The 13,909-nt window shown below is 44.6% G+C and overlaps 1 protein-coding gene across 2 annotated transcripts in view; it reads right to left on the bottom strand.

Annotated features, from left to right (window-relative positions):
- Positions 1-12,121, bottom strand: part of PCCB (propionyl-CoA carboxylase subunit beta) — an 84,645-nt gene extending 72,524 nt beyond the window's left edge. Inside the window, exons 1-5 of one of the 2 annotated variants that reach the window (XM_082459179.1) lie at positions 11,872-12,121; positions 9,273-9,392; positions 8,214-8,282; positions 5,396-5,452; positions 3,256-3,369 (exon numbers count right to left, since the gene is read on the bottom strand). In XM_082459179.1, the coding sequence (XP_082315305.1) occupies positions 3,256-3,369; positions 5,396-5,452; positions 8,214-8,282; positions 9,273-9,392; positions 11,872-12,057 (546 nt within the window). In that variant the 5' untranslated portion in view covers positions 12,058-12,121. The remainder of the gene's footprint in view (positions 1-3,255; positions 3,370-5,395; positions 5,453-8,213; positions 8,283-9,272; positions 9,393-11,871) is intronic. The other variant, XM_082459180.1, reaches the window with a different exon arrangement.
- Between the last annotated feature and the right edge of the window lie 1,788 nt (positions 12,122-13,909).

Genomic DNA, 13,909 nt, shown 5'->3' with positions numbered 1-13,909 from the left:
GATCGCACACACCGTGTAGCAACAAAGCCCGTGTGCCACAACTACTAAGCCTGTGCTCTAGAGCCCGCGAGCTACAACTACTGAGCACACATGCCACAATTACTGAAGCCCGCGTGCCTAGAGCCCATGCTCCGCAACAAGAGAAGCCACCACAATGAGAAGCCTGCGCACCGCAATGAAGAGTAGCCCCCACTCCCTGAAACTAGAGGAAGCCCACACACAGCAATGAAGACCCAACACAGCCCAACATAAATGATAAATTAATTAAAAAAAAAAAAAGGAATAAAAAGCCACAGACTAGTAAAAAATATTTGAAAATCATATATCTGATAGAGGACTTGTATCCTGAATGTATAAAGAACTCGTACCCAAAATCCAATTACAAAATGAGCAAAAGATCTGAACAAACATTTCAGCAAAGAAGATATACAAATGACTACCATGTACATAAAAAGATACTCAACAGGATTAGTCAGATGGGAAATGCAAATTAAAACCACAGAGAGATACCACTACTTACCACTGAAATGGCTATAATGGAAAAGATTGACAATACTACGTGTCAACAAGGATGGGGAAAACCTGAAACCCTCAATTACACTGCTTGTGGTAATATAAAAGGGTACAGTCACTTTGGGAAAAAATTTGGCAGTTTCTTAAAAAAGTTATACATAAACTTACAATGAAACCGAGCAGGACCCTGTGAGGCCCTCCCAAGTACAAAAGCCTTTCTGTGTCCCCCATTTCTTGTTTGTAGGAAAAAGGTTTTAGCCTCCTAGACCTTCCCTGAGTTCCAAAGGACAGACTCAAATAGTTACTAATTAGGGGATTGAGGGAATGCAGAAAGAAATAATAGTGCGGCATGGGGCCTGGGCCTGGTTCCTCCTCAGAGGATGTGCATAACAATTTGATACATATCTCTGAGTTCTTCTACAGGAACTCAGGTCCCCTGAGCACAAGCATGCGGACCCCAGACTGGTTGGAACCGGAAGGCTGATGACTGAGATTCCTGAAACACCACCCTGCTACCTCACCACCAACCAATCAGACACACACACCCTGCTACTCCCCTCCCTCACCTTCCCCTTGAAAACTCTTCCCTGAAACCCATGGAGGAGTTCAGGTCTTTGCTTGGCCCTACAATAAACTTTTCTCCGCTCCAGTCTCCGACATTTCCATTTGTTTGGCTTCACTGTGCATTGGGCACAAGAACTTGGGTTCAATAATTTGATCCAACGATTTCACTCTTAGGAATCTACTCAAGGGCTATGAAAACATATGTCCACACAATGAGTTATATACAAATGTCCATAGCAGCATTATTTATGATATTCAAAATGTAAAAACTACCCGAATGTCCATCAACTAGTGGATGGATAAACAAAATATGGTATATGTATATAATATTATTCAGCAATAAAAACAAACCACTGATACACAGTACAATATGAATGAACCTCAAAAACATTATGTTAAGTGAAGAGAGATGAAAAAACTGTAGAGGCAGAAAGCTGATCAGTGGCTACCTAGGGCTGGGTAGGAATTGACTGAAAACAGGCAGGAAGGATCTTTTTGGAGGGAAACATTCTAAATTGTAGACTGCGGGGATGGTTGCACAAGTTTCTTAAAAATCGTTGAAATGTATGCTTACAATGGATGGATTTTATGCTTCGTAAATTATACCTCAATAAAGCTGTTTTAAAAAAAATCAAAAGTCATAGAAGACAAAGAGAAATTGAGGAAATGCTCCAGATTGAAGGAGATTAAAGATATATGACAACTAAAGGCAGTACTTAATCCTGGATTGGGGGGGGGGGGAAGGGCGGGGAGGGGGGATAACTATAAAGGCCGTTATTAGGATCATTTGATGAAATATGAATAAGGACCACGAATAAGAATAATACTGATGAATCAATATGAAGTTTCCCAATTACTGTACTCTGTTTATATAAGAATGTCCTTGTTCTTAGAAAACATACAATGAAGGATTTAAGAGATAAAGGAGGCACAATCTCCAATTTACTCTCAAATGTTTCAGAAAAATATAATGTGCAAATATGTGCATACGGAGAGAAAAATGATAGAGCAAACAGGCAAAATGTAAACAACTGGTGAATGTGGGTAAAAGACATACGGGAGTGCCTTTACTCCCCAGTGGGCTATCCCCAGAGCTCAAGTGTAAAGATTAAAAAGTAGGTTTAAGATCTACAAAGTGGCTTCTCAATGAACACAAGTACTCCCACAACTACCAGAGTGTCGTACACAAAGCAAACACACATTTTTCTGACTGATCACGAAGGGCAGTCGTAGGGAATAAAACCCTCATGAGCCTGCAGGCCAGGGGATGTGATGGCAAGAACAGCTGGCCTGATTAGAAACAATGTCTGCCTGTCTCTGTCCTTTCTCCCCTCCCCTCCCTGGACATGCTGATCTGTCCCTTCTCTCAAGTTTACATCTGGCAGTATCTCTCCCTCACCCCAACCTCCCTTACTATACTCTCACAATGCACTTCCTACTTCAAATAATGCATTTAATGCTTGTGTTTCTTTTCATTTCTTTCTCTTTTAGTCTGTAAGAAAGCAGATATCTGAAATGATGTTCACCAGATGCTTCTGAATGGTGGGATCTCGGGTGATGGTGGGATTTCTTTCTTCTTTGTACTACAGCTTGAACTTTGTATAATGATCTTGTAATGTCTTAACCAAAACAAAAAACAAAAAACATTGCTTTTTTTAAAACTGTTAATTCTATAGATACATGTATATGTATAACTGAATCACTTTGCTGTGCATCTGAAACTAACATAACATTGGTCATCAACTATACTCTGATATAAAGTAAAGTTAAAGTAATAATAAAATTCCTAATTTTTAGCAAGTCAGTTCATTTTAATCTTTTATATTCCCTCCTCCTTGCTTTTGAAAAAAAAAATACTTAAGTGACTTTCCCTTCTGAATAATCTTTAATTTTGTTTTCCCCTGTAAGTATCAGTGGCCTCTATGAAAGAAAAAGAAAGATAACCCTCCCCACCTTATCAGTTCCCCCGACCAGGGATTGAACCGGGGCCACAGCAGAGTCCTAAACACTAGGCCACCAGGAACCCCCATCTCTCTTGCTTTCCATCCACCCTTCATGCCACCCCAATGACACAGGAAGGAGCTACAGGACACAGTGAGGTAAGATGGGGAAGCTCTGACCAGGACGCAGCTTAGAGAACTCTCTGTACTCTTCCATTCTCTATTAACGGTTTCTCACCAGAAAGATGTCTGCGTAGCCAGCCAAAGACTCTACTCCCTCTTGGATCCGTGCTCCTCCAGAGTCATTCAGTCCAATCACCGGAGCCCCCACTGTCATGGCTTGGTCCATGATCTGAGACAGCAGAAAAATCTTTTGTGAGACAACTGATCCTGTTATGAAAAACAGCATTTACAAAGCACCATGGTGGTTTTCTGGAAAATGTTCTGAGTGTACTTTTCAAAACAGGAGTCCATAACACTGGCTCCATTCCACATGATGATTGGGTACCTCGTGGAAGACAGAAAATCAGATATTTAAACCTCTGATTAAAGCCCCCCAAGCAGCCAAGAGCCAAAGCACTTCCCATTTGCAGGGGCGAAGACTGTTCATGGCAACCATTTCTAGAGCCTCAGGCCCAGGCTGTAATATTTTTTCAGCCTGGGCCTGAACAAAATAATATTTTGAACTGATAGACAGAATGGCAAAGCAGTATTTTTGTGAAAGTAAATGTGGACCCATCTATTAACTGGAGGCCAGGCCCAGGCCTTTTACTTCTAATAAGACAGATTTTCCTCATGGGTCAGTAGTTGACAGCCTAATGAGCAACATTTCTAACAGTCCTTGAGAATTTACAAAGCACTTTCACTTCCATTATCTCATTTAGCAATCACAACAGAGGCAATAAGAAGAGGAAATTAGGAAGGTTTAAAAGTTTAGTGACTGGCCCAAGGTCTCAGGAGTAACACATGACAGGACCACACCGAGAAGCCTGGTATTCCATTACACAGGGAAGCCCTGCCCAGCTACTAAAAGTCAACTCTACCTTTATTCCAAAACTCCCCAAATATGATCTACACTTTTATTCACCACCAGAGCATCTCATCTGTAGCAGCATTTTTTAAACACCATCACGTAATCCTTGCACTGCTTTTTTAGTACCTGGATTCTCCACCTAGACCATGGGTTCTTTACTTGGGGTCCTCAGAGCTGTAAGGAGCCTGTGAGTAGATTTCAAGGAGTCCATGAACTTGGAAAATTTTACATTTTATTAACCACAGCAGTATTAGAAATACCTGTGACTTTGTCATTAATAGAAGCCACAGATGTTTATGCCACATTAAAGTTGCTGCAAATATCTTTTTTTTTTTTTTGGCCACACCGCACGGCATGTGGGATCTTAGTTAACCTCTGGACCACCAGGAAATTCCCACTTTCTGGTGGGTCCCACTTTCTGGCAGATATCTTGAAATATCGTTTTCAACTCATGCCAACTTTGAAATTATAGCAGTTTATCCACTGCTAAATCTCGTTATTTAATTCATTAATAAGGAAGCATATATATTACAAATGTGATTTTTTAATTTTCAATCTCTTGTAATCCTACATTTTACTTTATGCATGTGTAAAAATGAGGGTCCAGGGACTTCCCCAGCAGTCCAGTGGTTAAGACTTCACCTTCCAATGCAAGGGGTGCAGGTTCAATCCCTGGTCGGGGAGCTGATATCCCACATGCCTCATGCCAAAATACCAAAACATAGAACAGAAGCAATACTGTAACAAATTCAATAAAGACTTTAAATTTTAAAAAAATATAAAAAATGCGGGTCCGGCTTCACCAGCCTGCCAAAGGGATCCATGCTACAAAAAATGTTAAGACCTCCTGCCCTGGACTGAAGGCACCTTCAGGTCAGCACCACATCCTGCACACCTCTGCCCCACCCCATGTGACTGATGAAAGTATTGAGTTTGTTTTCAATATTAAATACTTACTTTGGGGGCTTCCCTGGTGGTGCAGTGGTTAAGAATCCACCTGCCAATGCAGGGGACACAGGTTCGAGCCCTGGTCCGGGAAGATCCCACATGCCGCGGAGCAACTAAGCCTGTGTGCCACAGCTACTGAGCCTGCGCTCTAGAGACTGTGAGCCACAACTACTGAGCCCGTGTGCCACAACTACTGAAGCCCATGCGCCTAGAGCCCGCGCTCTGCAACAAGAGAAGCCACCACATTGAGAAGCCCGCGCAACCACAACGAAGAGTAGTCCCTGCTCACCGCAATTACAGAAAGCTCGCACGCAGCAACGGAGACCCAACACAGCCAAAAATAAAATAAAAATTTTTTTTAAAAAAGCAAATTTATAAAAAATAAATAAATACTTACTTTGCAGATCTTTTGGGCATGTGCTCCGGACAGGCTGCCTCCAAAAACTGTAAAATCCTAAAAAGAAAACAAATCAAAAAATAATATGGAGTGACTAGCCAGAGATGAAGACCCAATAGGAGGAGGAAATGGAAAAATCATGGATAAAAGTTTTTAAAGGATTTTCAGAAGCTTAAAAGATTAGGGGAAAAGTGTGACATAAAGTATTCCATAGAATGAATAGTGAATAAAATGTCTTAAAAGGAGTTCATGTAATGTGAAGAGCAAAAGACCTAGTCTTTGTATACAAAAATAACTTGTAGCTCTGAGGGAAGGAAAACTTTTCTGGCAGAATTAACCCAAAAAAATCAGATTCTATGGAGGTCAAACAGACATTTCTATTACTAGGAAATATCTGCTGTTTTGACAAAGGAGGTGAAAGAAGTGAATCAGAGTCCTCACTGCTTCTTCTTGCTTCTGGATTTTCATTACCTTCTGATATAAAAAGCTTCTTGCAGGAATGACCTCCTTCCTAAACTCCCATCAAAAAGACAGTAGGGAATTAAAAACACATTCAGCCCATGAGGACAAAAAAAGGAAGAGGAAACAACAGCAGAAGAGAGTGAACAAATGAGGGAAGTGAAAGCACAAGAATATCTGACTTGGAGCAAATGGAAGCCTTTACACCTGCAGAGGGAGTAACCACAGGAGGGGACAGCCCAGGAACCACAGAAAGTGCGCTGGAAAGCAGACTGACAGGAAGTCTGTGTTGGGAGCAGTTAGACCCCACAGGGCCTCTTCTTCACCTGGAGAGGAGAAAGGAGGTTTACTCTCTAAAGAAACTTAACCAGAGGGCTTCTGGAGTCACAATCCCCAGGCACAAAAGGCAGCAAAGGCAAGGCTGAAAACAGGTGAGATGCCTAAGCTGTACAGTGAATGATGAGCCACTGCTGGCCCCTCCTTCCTCCCACCCACCTCCCCCAGAACACATCTAAAGCCAATTATCACGCAAAGGACTGCGACTGCTTCTCTGGAAAAACAGAAGCTCCCCGCAGAAAAAAATGCCTGCAGATGTTAACATTTGGGGGATCACTACAAAAAAGCTGACCCATCACTCCTCCCCTGCAGTATCCTTCAGGGCCTACTTCACATGCCCCATTTTCCCTAAAGCTTTCCTGGATCTGGATGTGATCTTCCCTTGTCCTGAGCCCATGGCACGTGCCCAGAACCTCTCACCGGCTATCGGTAACTGTAGCCACTCCTGTTCTGCCCCATTCTACCTACAAAATGATTAGCTTCTCCAGGGCAAGAACTGTCTCAGTCATCTCCACCTCCCCCTCACTCCCACCCAAACCCATGGGCGGGCGTTAAGAGGTGCTCCAAAGCATCAATTCAATGAATTTTTGTTATCTCCTTAATAGTTAAGGGAACATCGTGCCCAGAAAGCACAATAGCCTTCTTTGTTCTAGCTATCTTACTAATGGTTCCTTCTATACAATTCTTTGCCTAGCTCTCATAAATTACAAAAGAGAGATGATCCCTTCTAGTTAGGCATTCGGCAGACCCATTTAGAACACAGTTTTAAAATATTTTAAAAGTAATTCTATTAGCAAATGAGTACTGTCTAAATAAATCTTAAAATAATCAAGTATAATTATTTTACTCTCAAACCCGGAAAACGTTCTAGGTTCCTAAATAAGCTCTATACCTTTAAGATCTGTAAAAGAAACTAAATATTTAGAATTATATACATATTTCCAACTCTCAGTGGAGGAAAAATAAATCAAACAAAAAATAGTATACAATATGTTCTTTGTGTTAGTTTTCTACTGCTGCTGTAACAAATTACCACAAATTCAGTGGCTTGAAACAACACATATTCATTATCTTACAGTTCTGTAATTTAGAAGTCCTACATGGGTCTCAGTGAGCTAAAATCAAGGTTAGCAGGGCTATGCTCCTTTCTGGAGGCTCCAGAGGAGAATCTGCTGTCTTATCTTTTCCAGCTTCTAGAGACCACCCTATTTACATTCCTCACCTCATGACCCCCTTCCTCCCTCTTCTAAGCCAGCAACAGCAGACCAAGTCCTTCTCACATAGCATTACTCTGACCTCCCCTTCTGCCTCTCTCCCACTTTTAAGGGCCCTTGTGATTACACTGGGCCCACCTGGATAACCCAAGCTATTCTATTTTAAGGTCAACTGATTAGTAACATTAGTTCCATCTGCAAGCTTAATTCCCCTTTGTCAGGTAAAATTACATATTCACGGGTTTCAGGGATTAGGATTTGGATATATTTGCAGGCCATTATTCTGCCTACTACATTCTGCCTACTACATACATCCTATGGTGTCCGTGTGAAGAAACTGTATGTCTTGATGCAGCCTAACAAAAATTGTTTGAACTCTTTCATGAAAGCCTAAAACTCAAGGGGCCTGTGGCTCTGAGAGTCAAATCCCCTCTGCCCAAGCTGCATCCGCTGCACTCCCTCAGGTCCACACAATCTGCCCAGGACACGGCTGCCCTCCCGGCACGCACGCAACATGCCAAGAGGAATCTCACTCACTTGGATAAACTCCTGGTTCCTGTGACTTCTTAGATGACTACTGCCCTGTGATCCTCCCCCAAACCGACTAAGGAGTCTTTCTCCCTAATTAAAAACACCCTATTACATTATAATAGTGTAATACGCTGGACATACGCACTAAGAAACAAAGTGATTCCCTCACCTGCCCCAACTACAGGCAAGTTTTCATTCCCCAGGACTGTTTTCTTCTCACATATTTTGTTCCTGGCTCTGCCCTCGAGGAAACCTCAGCCAATTAGAGTATGAAATACCTGACTGAAGACATAAACCAATCTTCCATTGATTCGGCCCCGTCCAGTGACCACACTGTCTCCAGGAAACTACCAGAAAAATAGAAAAATAAAAGTTAAAAAAACCAAACACTTCTCTTAATTAATTTCTCAGTTATGCCCCAAGGAAAGACTCCCCCTAAAAAAAAACTACACCCCAAATTCCTTAAAATTCAATATGAATAAAGAACATGAAGGAATCCCCGCTTCCCCCCTCAGCTCTGCAACAGCAAGCATTGGGCTACTGCTTCATCAACAGAACACTGTAGTCTTGGGCCTTACCCTCCTTCCTAAAAGCAGAATAATCAGGGGACCCCCTAGGGATGCCACTACCGAACGCTCACAGGAGGAAGGAGAATATATAACAAAACATGGCAACTTCTACAGAGCCACACATCCCACCCCCAAACCTTAAAAAGGCAAACCTATCATTTTGCTCGGAATTCTGACAGTCACTGTGTGGCCCATAATGGCTCAAATGGAGCCAGCAAGTTTAGTGCCAAGGTTACAAATCTTTGATCATAGTCTTGAAAATAAATGGACCAAAAGAGAGTCCAAAGAACTCTGTGCACCATGGAGAACATCCAACTAAAGGAACAAGTGTTGGTAACTCTGACCTCCAAAACTCCAAGGCATAAACTTAAAGTATGTCAAAAGAGGCGACTGGTTAGCCTTTAGGGGTCCCTGGTGCCTAGGCAGACCAGAACAATCAAAAAAAATTCTCAACTCTCCTTCTAAGTTTGTCATTCTATACCAGCGAGAACTGTGAACCCACACCGGAGCCCTGGGAGCTGGGCCAGAGTCACCCTGCACAAGGTATGAGTAGTGCACCCACGTTCCTTCATCTGTAGACAAAGTTGAGTGGGGAACCTGGAGGCCCCAGCAGTGCTTCTCAAGAGGCACTTCTGCAATTCCAGGGCCCCACACTTGAAAATGTTTCAATGTATCCTGAAAGGACTTCATTAATCTAGTGTGTCGAACTGCAGGGCCACAGTTGGTAAGTGAAACCTGAAGGCTTGCACCACCACTGTGAACAGATACCTTATTCTTATCAGCAGCCATTCCAAAATCTGCACATCTGTGCTCCACAAACATGTCGCTCTCAACAAAACTGCCGGGGTCCAGCAAGAGACTGATCCGCTCTCTGGCCGTTAGCTTTCCCTAAAATGCAACAAAAATCGCTCAGTGATGTCATCATAAACAAAAGTCAGTAAGCAAGGAGTGCTCATGGGAGGGCCAGGAGGACTAGTTTTTGCCTTCACCCCATGTGAAAGCCTCTGTTCCATAAACCTGCCCAAGAGAAAGGTGTTATCAGTAGAATTCAGCCAGTAAGGAAATCAGGGCAGACCGGCTGTTCCAGGAGCCACTAACTGTGGAAGCAAATTAAGGGAGTAGGAGGAAAAGGCAGAGAGGAGAAGTGGGGGTAAGGAGAGCCTGACCCTGGAACAAGATAACGAGTTCTACAAACATTTACTGGAGACCCAAGGAGCAGTAAAAAGGAGAACGCAGAAGCAGGAGATAGAAAACTAAAGCAGGCTTCACGAAGGGTCTGAGGCTACACCCCCAGGTTCACAAGCTTCTTCTAAGGAACCCCACAGAAGCTCACCTCACTAGGGTCCAGCCCCAAGGACACTTCCTGGTTCTTCTCCTGCCTCCTCCAGGGTCTTCTCCTACATTGGGGGCCCTGCTTAGGGATCCTACCCCTGACAGTGACTCTGTGATACACAGACAACCCCACAGCAGAGAGTGCCTTAGTAGAAAAAGAGTGGGACAGAGAGTGCTAAAGAGCTCACTTGAGAGGAGTTAAAAAATGGTTCTTGGAGGGGGTGAGGTTGGAGACCTCAACCTGTCAAGAGCCTCCATTGCTTGGGCTCCCAAGCCCTTAGACCAAGACCAATAACCAGGCCCATTGTCTATCCCCGACCCCTGTTAAAAAAAAAAAAAACACCTCTAACTAGCTATATTTTCCTCTTAAGAAGGAAGCCAATGCCAGTGAGGTGGTATTAAAACAAAAAGGTAATCCTCTACACTACTGTGTAAAATAAGTTTTCAAGAAAGCAATCTGGCAACATATATCAGTGTTAAAAATATTCGTATCTTTTGACCCAGTAATTCCATTTCTGGGAATCTATCCTATGGAAGTAGTCCAAATATTGTGTAAAAGGGTATGGAGTAGGAGATTTAAACCAAGTAAGCCTCCTGACTAAGTCAGCCTTGGCAAAAGAAAAACAGTTTCTGGAGGCTGCATCTAAATCCAGTAAGATCCGTCTGGAAATGGGTGGGATGATGTTCCAGGGAGGGATTGAGCCATGGGCCCCAACAGAAAGAGTGCAGGGAGCACTGACAGGCCTTTCCAGAGGATAATCTAAAGTTCCCTCACAGAACTTCCCTGGAGGTCCAGTGGTTAAGAATCCCCGCTTCCACTGCAGGGGGCACCCGTTCGATCCCTGGTTGGGAAACTAAGATCCCGCATGCCAACTAAGATCTCGCATGCCGCTCAATGCAGCCAAAAAATAATAATAATAAAATTCCCTCACCCCAAACACTGCCACCCCAGGGACCTCAGGGGAGGGAGGAAAAGCACTCCGGGCACCAAACACTGTCAACCAAATTTACATCTCACTCCCAAATGGCAAAAAGGAACTGTCACCTTCAGGCTCTTGTCAAATGGGCATTTACAACATCTAAATTAACACTCAAATTAGAGTTAATAAAGGGCCAGTGCAAATGTCCTCACTAAAGACCCCACTACCCCCACGCCTGTAAATTTATGCCTCAGTGTCCCTTCACCTCTAAAAATTTCACTTTTGCATCTTCCAGGTTGGTTATTTAACCCATCCAGCACATCAGGCCAGACTCACACGTGTCCAGGACGCACTGAGCAAGCCTCGTTTCAAGTCCCAAGTCACCGATTTGGGCCTCGCAGTACCCCGGGGAAGTGGGTGGCAGTGCCTCAGCTGCTCACTCCAGCCAAACTCTCAGAGTAACCTGAGCACCCCCAGGAAAAAAACACCTGCTTCCGAAGGTGTCTTTCCTACCCAGCAAGAACGCTGATACCCTAAAGGAGGTTCGGCTGGCATTCGGGGGGCAGAGTTTCCACAAGTTCCCTGCGCACACCACACAGCCACCCCAGACGAATGTGAGTTTGCCCATGTAACTTCCCCTGCCAAACGCCTTGATTTTCCTGCTTCCATAATGGAGCAAGAACCTACCACCACTCTTTCATGGGGCATGAGAAGAACAAGGTTTTTTTTTTTTTTAATTAAGTGTCTATCATTGCTTCACTGTCTTATTCCAGTAAGATTACAAGGGGAGAATTATTACCATCTTCTATTTAGAATAAATTGACTCCAAAGGAGTAACTTGTCCAAAAGTTCATAGTTGTTAACTGGTAAGCAGCTGGAGCCCAGCCAGACCCGTCTAAAATTCCAAAGGGAAAGCAGACACTGACAAAGCACAACCGTGCTTGTCCTGATTTTACCTGCCCCAGTGAAAGGCAATAGGTTCACAAGGTGAACATCCTCGGCTCCGCCCCGCCCCTCGCGGCATCGCGCGGATTGGCTGGGAGGCCCCGTACGCCGCGAGCCGCGCACGCTGTGATAGGCCGCGACCGCCGGAAGCGGGCTGGCCTAGGACTCACTCGCTTATGCTGCGCGTCGATGCGGCGCTGCCCTCCTCCCAGTAGTGCGGCTTGACGCTTGTTCTCGATGCGCTCATTAACAGAGACAGGCTGGGCGCACACGCTGCGCACCGCGGCCCGGAGACTTCTCACTACAGCACTGAGCCTGATTCCGGGTGCCGCCACGCGCATTGCCGCCGCCGCCATTTTTGCTTTACCAGCGCACCTGAGCGCGCATGTGCGTTGTGTGCGCACCGCGGAGTCTGCGCCTGCGCAGCGTCGGCGGGACGTAGGGAGCCTGTGGGCTGGAATGCGGAGCGCGTTTAGCAGAAAGGCAGGAGAGTTCGAGACCCGAGGCTGCGCTAGGGCGTCACCCTGAGATGTGTGCGCCTGGTCAACCGATGTTGTGCCCGCCAGGCTGCACAGAAGAGCAACTTAGCCCTTGCTTTTCTCTGGCTACCTAGACCCCTAGTTTTGTCCTCCCACTTTCTTTAGAAAATAAAGTTAACCAACGTTTGTTGAGCACTGTACCAAGTGTTGCTTTAAGCATTTACCTGCATTAGCTTACTATCCTGATTTCACAGATGTAGCAAATGAAGCACAGAGAGGTAGAGTGATTTGATCAGCCAAGACTAGAGATGTAGTGGAACCAGGATTCAAACACAGATGTATTGTGTACCACTTACTGAGCACCAGGCTTCAGCATCACCTGAAAGCGAGTTGGAAATGCAAACTTTCAAATTCTCAGGCTCCATCCAAGACCTACTGAATCAGAAATTCTGGGGGTGTTGCCAGCAATCTGTTTCAACAGATGGCCTGTAGGTGATTTTGATGCTTGCTCGAGTTTGAGAACCACTGCTCTAGGGATTTAGAACTGAACTGTTGGGAGCTTGTCCATCTGTTTCCCCAGCCAACAGTCAGCTCTTCAAAGCAAAGAACAAGGTGTATATTTCACATTCTTAGCCACAGAAAACTGCCAAAGTTGATCATTAACCCCGCCGAGCTCCAGCTCACAGCCAGGGCCTTTGTAAAGTCCAAACTCTGGCCTGAGACTTTAACGTTAATAGAACTCAATTTAGCAAACATTTTTGAGCAGCTGCTATGTGCCAAGAACTAACCACTAGTATTCATTACTTTCCTGGAGTAGGAATTGTTCACCTACATATGCAGTGAAGCTGAGGGTCTAAGGCTTGAAGGCATGTGGCTGGACAAAGCCCACCTGCATCTCTCTGACTCCGTAGTAGATGCTCTTGGCCCTGCATCTGGGTCCCTGCTTTAAGGACCTTTCCAATCTAGACAGGTAGACAAAGGACCAGCCTGGTAGCACAGGGGAGAATTTAGGCAAGGCTGGGTGTGTAAAGGAGAGTTATCTCTGAGAAGGTAGCTGCATGCCAGGAATAATGGCCTGTTCAGATTCACACACATGGTTGAGTCCCCAGCTTTTGGAGAATGGTGGTACATGAGCCTGAAAAGCAGGGATGTAGTTACAGTGCGAAGAATTTTGCCATATTCAGACACTGGGACTTGATTTGGGTTGGGGCATTGGAACTCCTTTGTCCTAAGATGCTTTGCAGATCTCTCTCCTGTGGCACATCTCACACGGTGTTAACATTGTTTAGAACTCTTCCCAACTAAATTCCCAAGCCAGAGGGCAGGGACTGTGGCAGCTTGCTCACCACTGTGGCCCTTGCACCTGGAACAAGGCGCAACACATAGGAGGCCTTCAGAATGTATTTGTGGAGTTGAACTGAGCTAGCAAATAGACAATAGCATGTTTTCTTCTATGCCTATTCATCCTTCCAGGCTCTACTCAGCTATTTCCTCAAGGCAGTCTACACTGATCCTCCCTCTACCTGGGTTAGGGAAACTACCGGTCCCTCAGGAAGCAAGGAAGATTTTTTTCTTATTTAACTTTGAGTAACCAGCATTTAGCAGAAAGCCCAGCACAGAAGGGATCCAGAAACAACTGTTAGACTGAACCTAAGTGCTCCGTCCAGGTAGGTCTCTTTCCCTCCCCTTCTTTCTCCTCCCAGTCTTCTTTTTTGCTGTACTAGTGCCC

The sequence above is a fragment of the Balaenoptera physalus genome, assembly GCF_965194825.1.
Source record: "Balaenoptera physalus genome assembly, chromosome: 4".
In the NCBI taxonomy this organism is placed as follows: Eukaryota; Metazoa; Chordata; class Mammalia; order Artiodactyla; family Balaenopteridae; genus Balaenoptera; species Balaenoptera physalus.
Note: the sequence above shows the minus strand (reverse complement) of the source record. Positions and strands in the feature narration are given on the sequence as shown.